The sequence below is a fragment of the Galeopterus variegatus genome, unplaced genomic scaffold (assembly GCF_000696425.1).
Source record: "Galeopterus variegatus unplaced genomic scaffold, G_variegatus-3.0.2 Scaffold8419, whole genome shotgun sequence".
NCBI lineage: Eukaryota > Metazoa > Chordata > Mammalia > Dermoptera > Cynocephalidae > Galeopterus > Galeopterus variegatus.
The window spans coordinates 81,078-96,567 of record NW_007734530.1 but is presented as its reverse complement, the minus strand read 5'-3'; the positions used below and the strand labels follow the sequence as shown (position 1 = coordinate 96,567).

The 15,490-nt window shown below is 36.2% G+C and overlaps 1 protein-coding gene across 1 annotated transcript; it reads right to left on the bottom strand.

The window, feature by feature from the left end:
* Positions 1–1,638: 1,638 nt before the first annotated feature.
* On the bottom strand, positions 1,639–13,341 carry TWISTNB (TWIST neighbor). The gene is made up of 4 exons (XM_008592871.1): positions 13,067–13,341; positions 8,137–8,278; positions 4,201–4,409; positions 1,639–2,891 (listed from the first exon to the last, which is right to left on the bottom strand). The coding sequence occupies exons 1-4, from the start codon at positions 13,318–13,320 to the stop codon at positions 2,474–2,476; spliced, it is 1,023 nt and encodes a 340-aa protein (XP_008591093.1). The 5' UTR covers positions 13,321–13,341; the 3' UTR covers positions 1,639–2,473.
* Between the last annotated feature and the right edge of the window lie 2,149 nt (positions 13,342–15,490).

Sequence of the window (15,490 nt, the reverse complement as noted above, 5' to 3'; positions counted from 1 at the left end):
TAGTATAAAATTTGTGAATTACTGTAATTAGAGAGAAGGTAAGGGGTCTAGTCTAGGCTAGAGGGTTTTAAAGAGCAAATTCAAAGACAGAATAGACAAGGCCTAGGTTAGCAAGCATGTGACAAATGTTTTGAATAGAGGACACTATCATCATTTTCTTCATATCAGAAAAAAACAAAGTCACTATATTTTAGGCAAGAAAAATGGCCAGATTTGACTTTTTAAAACTACTCATATTGTGAAAAAAGGATAAAAAAAAAATCTAGTTTCAAGTTCAGCATGCTGCTCTTTTCTTCAAAGATGCAAATTATTTTAAAACAAGATTGGCAGAAGTACCATTTGAAACAAAACAAAAATAACATGGAAATTTGCTTATTTTGCTAAGCTACAATGTATTTTTCCATGAATAGCATGAATTTGACACCTGTCTTGGTGTGTGAGTGCGGTGAGAGGGGCGGTGGAAGGGTGGGTTAGAATTGTTTCACTAAAAATTTTCTATGCTGTCAAACATGAGTATAATTATATTTCAAATTTTAAAATTTGACGGAAGAGGCTGGCCGATTAGCACAGTTGGTTAGAGCACAGTCTTGTAACACTAAGGTCACAAGTTTGGATTCCCGTACTGGCCAGCCGCCAAAAAAAATAAATTTTGATGGAAGCACTTATTGAACATTTTCTGGGTATGCCACTGTATTAAATCCTGATAATATAATATACCTTGTTCCAAACATTTTTGAACTCGTACTTCCTTTAAAACGGCACTGTCAAAAAGAATGGTGATGTGAGTGAGCCTCATGTGCAATTTTTAATTTTTCTAAAAAAGAAAAGTGAACAAAAACTGAAATTAATTTTAATATTTTATTTAACTCATTATACCAAAAATATTATAATTTCACCAATATAAAAATTGAGATAGTTTACATTCTTTTTTGTATATATTCAAAATCTGGTATGTGTTTTATACTAACAGCACATCTCAGTTCGGACTAGCCACATTTCAAGGACTCAATACTAATACGAATCTCAATTGTAACAAAAGACATTGGCCTGCACCCTTCCATTTTCTGACACATCTACTTGTAGACAAATGGTATGAATGTCTGCCACTCTCCAAACTCTATGTCCTACTGTTATAAATTTAGATAAAGATATACCACTAGCAGAATTTATTCATTATCAAACATTAAACTGTGAGGCAAGCATTATGTTGGGTACTAAGTAAACCGCAACAAAAATGGCTAACACTGTGAGTCAAATTCAACCATTCATCTACTTGCAGATAGTAACACAGGCAAGTTAGTGGACAATTGTTTTTCTTCACAAAGTTTAACATAATTACTAATTTTCTATATTTTCTTATGTATACCGTGTGTGTGTGTGTGTGTGTGCGCGTGCGCGTGCGTTCATGTTTATCCTATGACACCCCATGAGAGAAGGAACTCCATCTTCTTTGTTTACTGTATGTCCCTGGGCCTTAGTAGAATGTATTAAACATAGTAGACGGTCAAATATCTGTTGAATGAATGAATATGGCCATGCATTGATTATCAGCCTGAACCAGCTTGTCATTTCATTATTCAGTGTCTTCCTATTAGTTAAGATATTACACATTTTCTCAACAGAAGTAGTGAACACCTGTTTTTTTCTCCAGAACAATTTCTAGAAGCCTACCCCAACCATTCAAAAGTTATCAGAAAGTTTCTGACTAGTCAGAGTCGCATTTATCCTGTCTTCATCACTCTCCTCCTCCGACACATAGACAATCAAAATTGCTGAGGTACAAATGAACAAGTACAAGACAACAGCCCTTTCCACCAACCTCTCAGACTTAAAGAAAAAAAAAAAAAGAAAACAACATACATGCACGTGGAAGGAAAGACTAGTGAATTACTGCTTCCCACCACAAAGACAAGTGGCACAGCTCTTGGCTCTGGAGACTTCAGAAGGTCCTTTGGCAAACCATTCTAAGTTACACAACAGAAATAATGTAGTAGTCATGATAAAGAAAAACCTATAACTGGTAAATGTCCTCCGTTTTTAAAAAAGGAAATAAAACATGTAATGACTAGAAGTGAAATCTATCACAAAAAAAAAACCAAATCAAATAAAAACCCAAACTTAACTCATTCTTTAATGATATGAATAATACTGTATCATGAAGTCCTTTTACTAGTTTTGAGACTGTGGAATCATTTTATGTAGAGTGCAAAACCTGGAAGAATGCAAGAGTCAAGAGTGAGTGCAGCCCTTACCTTTTTCTTTTGTATTCGGTGAAATGGCACTTTAATAATATTAGTATTCCCCAAATTATACTGTTTTGTAATTTGACCACAAAAAACCTCCAACTGCTAATCAAGTTTCCCATTTTGTAAACTACTGACATACACAAGCATCTCACATCATTCAATTTATTCATCTATATGTAAATCAATCTTTTAAAAACTGATTCATATTTAAAATGCACTAAAGAATATTATTTTACCCTTTTCTTTTTAGGTAAGCATTCCAAAAGTGGGGTATATTCAGCATCTCCACTGTGTTTTCTTTTCTTTTTTTTCTTTTTATGGTCACTTTGGTAACCACTGGAGTCACTACCCAGGAAAATAGGGTCCTGATCCTGATGTTCTTGGTGCTTTTTCTTCTTCTTCTTCTTCTTCTCCTTCTTTGGCTCTTCTTCCCAGAAGCCATTCCCATTATTAGTAATCTGCAGGTCTGTCTCTTTGTTTGGGGAGACATCTGCAAATTCTGTTAGCTCTGTGGTACCATCATCTGCTTCATATGTCTCTTGGTCTTTCTTCTTTTTCTTTTTCTTCTTTGGAAGTTTTTCAACAGTGTCCTCAGTACTGGTTTCTGTTATTTCTTCTGAAACTTTAGAACACTTGGATTGTAAACTGTAAATCAACAGTTTAAAAAAAATAACAGAGAAAATAAAAGAACAAAATGAGATCAAGAATATCCCAAGATGCTAAGATTTTTTAAAAATAATGACAGCAGCATAAGACGCATAACTATGGCATTTATTTCAAATATTCTAAACCTGTTATCTATTCTTCAGCCCATTGAAATGTCTCTGGGTTGTTGAATGTTAAATTCAAGTGTTAAAGTTAACAAAAATGTTTGTTTCTAAAGAATTATCTGTTTTTTTCCCAGACTGTTTCCATACATAAAAATCTTGTCAAAACATGTCTTCTAAATTTTGGTTTGGGTCAGAAAAATTGGGTCACTGAACGTTAAACATCACAATACCCAGGCTTATTAGCCAAAACATTGACATTTGATAGACAGAAAATATACTTCTGATATGTATCAAATTAAGGGAGTTTCCTGTCTACTATTTCAATCCTTGTTTCAAGTTAATAGTTCATTGTTCTACTTAACCTATACTGAGGCAGTGTAACTTCAAAGTTATGAATTGTTTTAAGTCACTAAAATAAAAACAAGGATCAATGAAGCAGCTCTCTCTCTAGAAATGCAGTCTTGTACAGTAGCACTAGCCACAAGTAACTATCTAAATTTAAGTAATTTCAATGACATAACTTTAAAAACTCAGCTCCTCATTCGCACCAGTGACATTTCAAGTGCTCAAGTTAGGCTACTGCATTGTGCATACAGAGCACATTTCTATCATTCCAGAAAGTTCTATTGGATAGCTGTTCCAGAACTTTAAACCATGCTCTTGTTACTTAAGGTAAAAAATTGTTAACATCAGCAGTATTCCAAAAGACCCCCCACCTAATAAACTTGGCTCCCATGAAACCAACCTCAAGATCAGAGTAATTCTTATAAAAATTTTAATACAGAATAATATCAACCTGGCCCAGATGACAATACTCAAAACAAATTATTTTGTTTCAATTATGTAAAAATAAGAGCAGGCTAGTAGTTATACAATATGACTGTGCTTTTAGTAGTTTCAAGTTCAGAAATCAACTTTTTAAAAAATGAACAAACATAATACTCAGTAAAACTGAGTTATTAAAATACAGACCAGTTAGCTAAAGAGCTTCAGAATATTTATTTGATGCACTATCATAGTATTTAAGATTACTGTTTATATTCACTTTATAGTTTAAAAGTATGAATATTCTTATGAACAGAATTTTTAAAAAGAGAGGCTTAAAAAGTTCTGTTTAATTCTACAGTCAGAATTAAATAGAAACTATTAAGTATCCATTGACAGTAATGTGATGTTGAACTAACCTAGTCATATTTAGTTTTCCTCGAATGCAGAATACTCCAGCAGCATCTGAGTCTAAACGAAATACTTCAAATTCTAGTTCATCACCCACATTTATCTCCAGGGTTTGCCACTGCTCAACTGATGTTTGCTCAGGTTTAGGGATGGAGGCATTAAAACAGCCATGTACTAAACAGCCAATGTGACTAGAAGACATTTTATTTACTGTACCCTGGGAAGAAGACGGAACAAAGAACATAAAATCAAGAAGAGACACACAGTGTTAAAAGGTGAATAAAACATCATAAGCTTCAAACTGATTTCAAAGAGAAAACCTCAAAATAAATATATAATATTCAATTAGTATTTAATATATTATATTAATATCAAATTAAATTATACTATGAAAAACTTTACCTTAACTAAAAAAACCTTTACCACAATTTATATCAAAACATCAGTTTAGAACTATATTTTAGAAAGCTCAAACTTTATTAAATAATTAATTAATTTCATGTCAACTGTCTAAGCGGATAAACAACAACTAATTCCCTTGCCCCTACCCCTCAAAAAAACCCTTAGCCCCAAATGCAGGATTCTCTGAGGGGTAGATTATTCTAAAACAACACCGAAACCAACCATACTCTCTGATATGACTTACATGTGAAAAGACCTCAAGGCAGGAAGCATATGCTTTTTATAACTAAGCTCCACATTACATTTCTGTAAACAGACTGAATTTCAAAGCTTAAAAATGCATTCTTTAATGATTCAACTTAGCATGATGTAAGCAGTCCTATTAAAAGACAGCTTACCCTTTATATGTAAATCTTGAGCATGACTATTTTGGCTAAACCACAAAATCATTATTAGAAACTTTAAAACTAAAATAAAAGTATGCACTTTTAAAGCTTAAAATGAAACCTCATAAAACTTCGTTTTCCATTTTCCCCCCTGTAATCAACATATACAAAGTGTACAAATGAAAAACCCTAAAATATTTTTAAAATTCACATTATCTGAATTATAAAACTGTAAATAATATTTATATGTACATAATTCAATACTAATTCAACAATGCTTTTACATATGTGGCAAAATAAAACTTCCTTATCTGTCAGGATCAGGAGTCTGGTGTCCTCACTGGTAGTTTCTGGATGATCTAGATAAATAAACTGTGGTGCAGCTATACAATGAAATATTATTCAGCAATAAAAAGAAATGAGCTATCAAGCTAGAAAAGGACACGGAAGAAACTTAAATGCATATTGCTAAGTGAAAGAAGTCAATTTGAAAATCATACTATATGACTCCAACTACATGACATTCTGGAAAAGATAAAATTATGGAAATAATAAAAAGATCAGTGGTTGACAGTGACTGGGGGAGGGAAGGATAAAACAAGTGCAGCACAGGAGGTTGTTAGGGCAGTGAAACTATTCGGTATGATACTGGAATAGCAGATACATGTCATCACACATTTGTCAAAACCCACAGAATGTACAACACAAAGAAGAAACTCTGCAAACTATGTACTTTATTTAACAATAATGTATTAATATTGACTCAACAACTGTAACAAATACACCATAGTAATTCAAGATAGTGTCAATAACAGGGGAAACTGTATGTTTGTGTGTGTGGTGGTGGTGGTGGGGTTATACTGGAATTCTGTACTATCTATTCAATTTTTCTGTAAATATAAAACTGCTGCAAAAAATAGTGTATCAATTAAAAACAATTTAATGAAAGGAAAGCCTTTTGAATATATGGTCTGGAACGACTGGATAGCTATATGGAGAAGAAAATGGATCTCAAGGCCTACCTCAAACTAAACATAAAAAAATCATTTAAGATTGTATTCATACACCTAAATGGAGAAGCTAAACACAAAATTTCTAGAAATTTACAGAAGAATATCTTCACAACCTGGAGGTACACAAGTTTCTTTGATAGGATCCAGAAAGCAATAGTCATGAAAGTATAAAATGATAAATTGTACTTCATCAAAACTAAAAGCTTCCATTCATTAAAGATGATACCATTAAAAGTTAACAGACAAGTCACAGAATTGAAGAGAATATCTGCAATACATTTATCTAGAAAGGATATGTATCAAGACTATAAAAAGAACTATTAAAAATCCAATAATTAAAATACAAAAACCCAGTTAAAAATGGGCAAAATACTTGAACAGGCCCTTCTTACTGAAACATACAAAAACTGCTCATAAGAGAAATGCAAATTAAAACCATAAAGATATTACTATATGCCCTCTAATAAAATTAAAATACCGACAACATCAAATGCTGGCCAGGATGTAGAGCAACTAGAAGTGATGAATGGGAAATTAGTATCACAATAGTTTCTCATAAAGTCAAAAACATATCTACCCTATGACCTGGCACTTCCACTTCTAGTTATTTAATTAAGTGAAATGAAAATGTATGTTCACAACAGCTTTATTCATAATAGCCCCCATCTGCAAATAACCCACAACTGCAAATAACCCAAATGCCCAAAATTTAAGACAGATAATCAAATTGTGATATATTCATATAATTGAATACCATGAGCAATAAAAAGGAACAAACTACCAAAATACATGCAACAGCATAAATAAGACGCAAAAACATGCTCACCTGTTGACCAAAAGCCAGATTTTGAGAGGATATAATGAATAATTCTGTAATATGGAATCATAGATCAAGCAAAGCTAATTTATAATAAAAAATTCAGAACAGTAGTTGTATCTGGAAGAAAGTGAAAGGGCATGAGGCTCCTTTCCACAGAGATGGAATGGTATATGGACTTGTCAAAATTCATTGAACTTCACATTATGATTTGTGTATTTTATTATATATAAATTATATCTCACTAAAAATAAATAAAAATTGAGAAAAAATATGGACTGGCCAAAAGTATTTGAGGACTGGATCTTGTTGGAGGGGACAGACTAAAAGGAATACTTTTCATTTCATACTTACTGTACAATTTGAACGTTTTCCCATGTACATGTTTACATCTATGATAATAACTTACACAAAGCAGATGGAAGTTATAATTGGGAATTTTCAAATACAAATCTACTGCCAACTTTAAGAGCATGGAATCTGATTGTAAAATTTGTCAGACAAAAAATACTACTTCTACCATTTTAATTAAAATTTTAAAAATAAATACAAAATTAGAAGTACCTTGTGGATTTTGTCATAGTGAAATATGCTACATATTTTTATTAACAATAAAATCAGTTAGTTAACAGTTCTTATTAGATTAAGCAATTCCTGTGCATACACACACACACACACACACACACACACACACACACACACACACACACACACACCCCGGAACTGCTGGAGGAAGAAGGGGGCAAATAAAGAGGATAAAAGGATACAAGGATACAATTCAGTGGATTTCACATCAATGTCTGCATTTCCAGCTTCTGAAAAACTGGAAGACCTTCCACACAGGGCCTTCATTTTCATGGCACAAAATGGCTATCCTCTCCTCCCTCATTCATTCATTTTCATTACTTGCTTGGCCCCACAACAATTTGAATTTTCATTACCTGCCTGGCCCTACAACCATTTGAACTCCTGTTTTATATACCACTCTACTGTTTGAATCCTTTATAAAAGAAGATATTTACATAGAATTGAGAAGTTTAAAAATAATAATTGATTTTATTTCCCCTTAAGATCATTCTGGTACTATGCAAAGAATAAACTGGATGAGACATATATTTATGCATGCATGTGTTTTAGGATGGAGTTTAAAAACTTACTGAGCTTGAACTGATAAAAACTATTTTTTTCTTTTTTCTTTTAAAACAATTTTTGTTTATCCACAACAGCAATTTTTTTGAGTCCCAACGTGTAGAGTCTCTTAAAATTTTCAAATATACATAATTATAAAAAAAAAAAAAAAAAAGCTAGAAAAAATAATATACATACCATAAGCTTTTGTCCTGGTTCAGGGCAGAAAATAACAAAATCTGCTTCAATGTTAAGATGAATGTGTCCCTGATCATCATAAATATCTCCCAGTTCACCCACAACTTTAATGTTATCATATGCAATGGGGACACCTAAAAGGCTGTTAAAAGAAAAAAAAAAGAAGAAGGAGGAAAAGAAAATGATATCATTTAAACAAGGCCATTATCATACTGATTAGATATTCTAAGAGTCCAAAAAAGTATACACTTCCTAAATATATCATCCATGTCAAAAACACAATAACATGATTGGTTGGTAACAACTTTAGCAGTCCCATTTCACCAAAGGGTTCCAAATTGCTGGCTAAGTTAAAAAATTATTATTCAAGATAGGTAGTTAAAAACCAAGCGTCCAATTATGCATGAGCACTAAATTGACCCTTCTTCCCTATTTGCTATCAGTTTGAATTCTAGTCATGTCAGAAAGACAAATAATGGGACTTGGCAAGGAAAATGTCTGTGTATTTCTGTGAGTATGACTAAATCACAGGCAATTTTGGTATTATCTGCCATTACTCAATTTCTATACTTGATGGCATATAGCAAGGGAAGCATTAGGGTTAAAGAAGAAGCCCCTGAATATTACAGCCAATGACTTAATAGAGAAAAATCCCGAAATGCAAGTGTTATTAGTAAATGGAAATGTTAAGAAATGTAACTACATCACGTACTGAGAATTGACAATACTTTAGATTAGACTATAAGTTTGACAGTGAGGATTAAGGTGCCCCTATTAATTCAAAATGTCATTTCCTAGTTCTCAAGGAATTATAACTACTAAAGAGAAAGACATGGTGGCTTCACTACCACACTTCTCTGACTCCCCAAGGCAAAGCTGAAATCACTCCTCTACTTCTATAGGACCCCAAGTATATGACTTTACAACTGTTCTGAACCTAATTTTATTGAATCTATTTATATTTATGTTTGGATTCCACACATGACTGTAAGGCCCTTGATAGCAGAGAACAATTTTTTGCCGGACTCAATTAAATTTCTAGCATGATTCACATAAAAAAAGAGGAACAATTTGTCACTAACAGAGGGTTTAGTAAAAGTCAGGAGCCGCAGAAAAGAAACTTTAATAACTACCAAATTAGGAAAATCATAAACTCAGAAACTTGCTCAGGAAAGCTCTCTTTTCAGTTGTTAATTTCTGCATGTGGCTTTCCTAAGCAGGTATTATACCATCATTAAGACGATATTAGGGTCACAGAAAATATAGAGTAAGACAGCAGGCAGCAGAAAGAAAAAAATAAATTAACTGTCATACTAGACAGAAAAACAAAAATTAGGAGCTCCCCCCCCCCAATCAAAGCCTTCTCTCTTAATTGTCACAGAATGATTCTCAAGGGAGGGAGTATTGCTGCACCTGGGGGACCATTTGGGAATTTGTGGTACTATTCATGGTTGTTGCAAACATTTCAAAAGCCAGGGAAGGGAGATAGTCTGAGTCTGCCATGAATAGGATGGTCCTGTACAATGAAGAAATATCCTTCATGAGTTTTGAGTAAGAAAACAAACATTTATAAATAGTTAGGCAGAGAATCTATTTTTTTTAAACATATCAGTACAAAATCATCTTTGCATGGTTTTAATATACATTAAAATTTTCAGGAATGTAGTAATATGTAAATTATTGTTTTGTGTGACACTTTACCAAGAATTTCTCAACTATTTCAGAAAAGTATTGGTGACTAAAAATTCTGTGTTATGTGAGTTGTCAGTTCCAACACCTGCATCAATACACATTTACTGTAACTAACACATTCACAGTGATTCTTAGGTATAGGTGCAAGAGGCATCTAACTACTTTGGTCTTCCCAGGAAATCATGCTTGAGCATCATCATTTTGAAATACATTTAACTGTATTGTATTAGAGCACTATGTAGATTTTTTTGGAAGTTCTGTAGGTAGGTTATAGTATCTTTAAATTTCATTTCTGCACATTAAAGAGTATTTTCACAATAATAAAAGTGGTACTGCAAAATATTTCTTATAAAAGGGAAGCCCTGGGTCCTATAAGGTTCAGAACTGATGACTGGGAGACAGGACAACAAAGCCTAAGGACAAAAGGATTTGTTTAAATCCATCAAACCTTGGCATCTCACAGCATGTAACTTACTAAAAGGCATCAGATATGCCAAGACAAGGACCCCAACACTATTTATCTTTTTCTCCTTTATTTTTGTATTCCAGAAACCATCCTAAGTTGATAACAGCCTCACTGGAGATAATTAGGGAATAAGTAAATCAAATTTAAAGGATGCTTAGATTGTACACTTGAGACTTCTCTGGATCTATTGAGAGCGAACATATTTGCCATCTTCAAGTAACTCAAAGGCTATCATATGGAAGACAATTTTTTTTCCTCCTCCCTAAATGGCCTCTCAATGGTCCACCTTTGTCAAAAGTTATAATGTGATTTTAAAAACTACTTACTTTCTCTAAGCAGACAGTCCAAAATTGAAACGGAATGCCTTTTAAAAAATCCTGTCAATGGGAAGGAAAAGTGGACAGTCTGTCAAAATAGGAGATGCTGCTGAGATGACTTAAACACGAATATGAGGGTCATTCTCAATTCCTCCATTTTCCTCAGTCTTTAAAGAAGGAGAATCAAGTCTTACTGATTCTACAGGATTGCCCAAAAGTCTGGAAACACAAACAACTATATATAATAATTAATTAATAGATATCACATTACAATTCTCGGTATGTTCACTGTTTTGTCCTTCATTAGTAATGCATAGCTCAATGTGTGATGCATTTTTGCACTGAATAAACACGAGTCTTTAGCATTCAAGTAATGAGGGACAGGGAGATTAAGATCTATTCAGAGTGTACCCTGCTCTACAGGGCAAGGCTGTCCAACTCAGTTATAGAAATTATCATTCAGTCATTCTCTTATCACTCTGGTGTAATGGCTCCTACTGGAGCCACTCTGGGTGACATTCCTCTAGCCTGTCAAGTGGAGGCAATAATGATTACAGTAAGTGGCAACACATTGCCCATGTTTCCAGATTTCATGACAACCTTGTATAACCTTAAATCTCTCAAATCCATCCTCTCTAGTCATTATTCTCTTGGTTAATTATAACTTCTTAACTGACCTCCTTTTCTATTGTCTAAACCATCATATGATGCTACCAAGTGCTGTTTCTTAAACTGAGAATCTGATTATGTCCCAGGGGTTGTGGTATGTACTGCTCTTTCAGGAGTGTGCCAAGGCTCAGGAGTTGGAGGGTACTGAGAGGACTAAGCCCAAAACATGCTTAAGAAAACAGTGGGGGAAAAAAAAACCCATTGGAGGGTACTGAGAGGACTAAGCCCAAAACATGCTTAAGAAAACAGTGGGGGAAAAAAAACCCCAAACAACAACAAAACCCAACAAAAAAATGCCAAAGGAAGGAAGGAAAGAGCAAAATAGCCACCCTTTCTGACTCATCTCCCACCCCTGTCTTTGATCTCCTGCTCTCCAATCCAAAGGCACCTAGTGCCTTTCACCCGACATACACCTTAGTCCAGTTATATAGTACTTACAGTTCTCTGGTCCACGCATACCAATTCACATCTATTACCTATATATTTATGCCACTCTCATTTGCCTGTACCATCTCAAAGTACCCTCTTCTACCAAGTTGTTCTCAAAGGTCCCAAGATCCAATTCATCACTTTTTCTCTTATTGTAACTTAATTTAGATTTCTGTCAAATTTTAACACCACACTGGATTTATCTGGCTTACATTTATATCTCTACTACAGCTTAAATCTTTCTGAAACAGGAATCTTATTTTTTGTTTTTGTTTTTTTTCATATCCCAAGTCCCTGGTATATAATATAGACAGACATATAACAAGTGTGTGTGTCGGTGCTTGGAGGAAGCTGTATATTCTAGACATGTTTGATTCTTAACCTCTGCGTGGGATCCAGGATCACTCCAGAAAGTGGTGAGAGCTTTGTATACCTTGCTTACGGAAATTCGCATTGGAAATTCCTGTCATTTCCAAGGGTTAATGGAATTCCTTAAGGACAATCATGAATCCCTAGAGAATCCATTCATTATAGTTTTAGAACCCTTTTTTTGAGCCAAAGCAGTTCAGAGGAATATTTAGTCACACATCCTCCAACCCCCGTAATTGTATTGGAGCACTAAGAGTTTACAGATTACTTACGAACACCTGAACTTAAATGCACCAGAAGGTTTTATTTCACTCCCAAGAGCAAAAGGCTCGCCAGTTAGAATGAATAAACTCTTCATTCAAATCAAAACAAAACAAAACAAAACAGTATTTCCCTTATCCTCGATCACGTCCAAGAGAAGAGAACCCGAGGAAATCACCAGGGCTAAACCAAGCAACAAAACCCACCCATCGTTTTGCACAATTAAACGGTGTACCGATGCATCATGTACCATCTTCTACGGGAAGACCAAGAATCTACTTAATACTGCATACCAAATTTTCATTGTCAAAGGGGAAAACATTCGGAAGGGGCTAAATGAGACGTTCAGTGCCAAACAGAACCGGGCCTACCAGGTCTCCATACCCCAGGTCTATTTTACTCCTACACCACAGTTCTGGAGAGAGCGGTTTAACTCCCTCCGCTGACTCTTTGACTTCATCTTTAAGTTTTCCTCCCCTCCTATGAAAGGGACCCTGTACAGATTTCGACCACCGCGGTACCGGCTTTGCGAGGTGGGGTGCGACTCCAGAAGTCCCAGGGGCTAAGCTCCGCGTAGCAGGCGCGACCTATACATACCAGTCGCTCCTTTTCTGCAGCGCCATCAACACGCCCATCCGCGGCCCCTTCCTGTACCCAAAGGAAGGGACAACCCCGTACATTATGGCGCTGCCCGCTAGGAGAAAAAAAAAGGCAAAGAGACCGGTACCTCTCGGAATAGCGCAGGAGCTCCGCATCGAGTTGCTCTCGGATGCCAGTGCGTTTCCTGTTAAGGTAGCGGGGCGACAGTGCAATGTGCCTCCGGTGCGGCCCGGCCACTAGGCAAGAGTAGCAGCTGTTCACGAGCGCACAAGCAGCGGCGTAAGTCGGCAGCTCTAAGCAAGGCAGGACGCTGGCGGGTCCTGCCACAGGCCGCTCAGAGGCCGCCTTCGGCCGTGGCCCCACTGAACAACCCGCAGCCATGCGGCTTGTCAGGTTTCCCTCGGCGCGTACCACGGACGAAAGCATAACCGCTTCTTCCCGGACGCCTGCTTTTTACGTCATCAGCCAGCTAATAGGCCCTAGGAATTTCCTCTCCTTGCGCTGCATTACGCAGATCTGACCAGCAGAGGGCAACAGCTTCTCCGCGCTTCGACGACTCGGGGAGCTGGGAGCCTGTGATACGTACCGAGCATGCGCGAAAGCCAACCAACTCCTCTGTTAAGGGCGGGCGATCGTGTATTTTCGCTAAAGTCCTCATTGGATTTAATATGTAGATTTAATGGGGGTTCCCACTTTGATCATTTCCAGTGGTAAGGTAGTATGGTAGAATTTTACAAGTTTGGACTGTACAATAATAAAGCAAAAAATATTTATTTAGTATATGAACCCAATCCTGAAAAGCAGGCCAGATGCCTCAAATGCAACATATCTGAAAACGAACTCACCATCTCTCTCTGGTCTGGTTTCTCTCCCTGTTCTGCAATCACTTAATCAGGGAATTGTACCATTGCCTTCCAAGTGATTCAAGCCCAGCTGTCATTTTTGGGGCCTCTCTTTGATTTGACCCCCAAACATCAAAGCAGCTTGGAGGTCTGTGATGCCCAAATATGCTAATTACCCTTTGATCATCACACATTGTATACGTGTATTGATATTGAACTCTGTACCTCACAGATATGTGTAATCAATATGTTTCAATAAGAACAAACAAAAAACAAATTTAGTGGCTTTAAATAACAATAATCAATTTAACTCATAGTTCTGTAGGTACAAATTTGGGCTGGCCTCATTTGGGCTCACTTGTACACCTGTGGTCAGATGTACCTCCACGTGTCTCATCTTCCAGCATGGTAGAAGTGAGCTGGCTTTCCTGGCAGCTGTGCAGGTTTCCAAGAGAGAAGGGGAAGCACATAATGACCTCTTGTCTTGACTCTGGAACTTACCCAATGTCAATCCAGTGCAAGGATTGCTTCTGATCTCAAGTACTTTGCCTAAGAGGGGCTCAGATGTTACTTCTGTCATATACCGGAAGTATCAGTCTGTTCTGTTGCTTATAACAAAATACCTGAAACTGGGTGATTTATAAAGAAAATAAAACATTGTGTACAGTTTCTGAGGCTGGGAAGTCCAAAGTCCATCTGGTGGTGGCAACAGTGACCCAGGGGTCTTACTTTGCAAGATGGTGGAAGCAGAGATAGCAAAGAGAGAGACAGACTCTACTCTTTTTTTAAAGCCCTCAGAACCACATCCCTCCATCTGGTGGTGGCAACAGTGACCCAGGGGTCTTACTTTGCAAGATGGTGGAAGCAGAGAGAGCAAAGAGAGAGACAGACTCTACTCTTTTTTTAAAGCCCTCAGAACCACATCCCTGACCACCATTTTTAATCCATTCACTACTGCATGGTTCTACACTCCAATCACCTCTTCGAGGCTCCACCTTTCAATTACCATAATAGGATTTCCCACCCTCTTAACAGTCACAGTAGGGGTTAAGTTTCTAACACACAAAATTTGGGGAACACAATTCAAGTTCCAGTGAGTTTTGGGGGGGCATAATTCAATCAATGTACCAGGTATACATTGGAAGTCCCTAAATATGCCCACTATGGATAAGGAGCAATACTAGTACTGACAGAAAAGGTTTCATCACCTTTATTTGGCTGATTTTATCAAATTGGTGGAAAGAGTGGTGCTCATCAACACACAATGACCAACATGATCATTATCATCCTGGCTAAACTTTATTACAAACCGTTGTGCTCAGTGCCTCATGCAAATCACCAAAACAGAATTTTTATGAATTTACTGCAGTTATTATATATATTTAAGATGAGGATACAGGAGTCTGGGGAAATTAAAAAAGAAAAAAATGTTGGTCCCATGATGGGGCAATCCTATCTGTGTTATTAACAGTCATATGCCCAGAGCCCAGCACATACTTCTCGAGTAATCTATTTGTGACTTTCCCAAGAACACACAGCTATTGCTCAATCAGGGACTGTAACCCAGGCATGACTTATTCCACAACTCATACTTTGAATCGCTAAAGATCTTCACTTTTCCTACACATATGACCAAACCAGATCAAGAAATTTTAACAGCCAGTAAAATGGATATCTTATTTTGTTTACTCTCTCCCTAAAAAATGTTA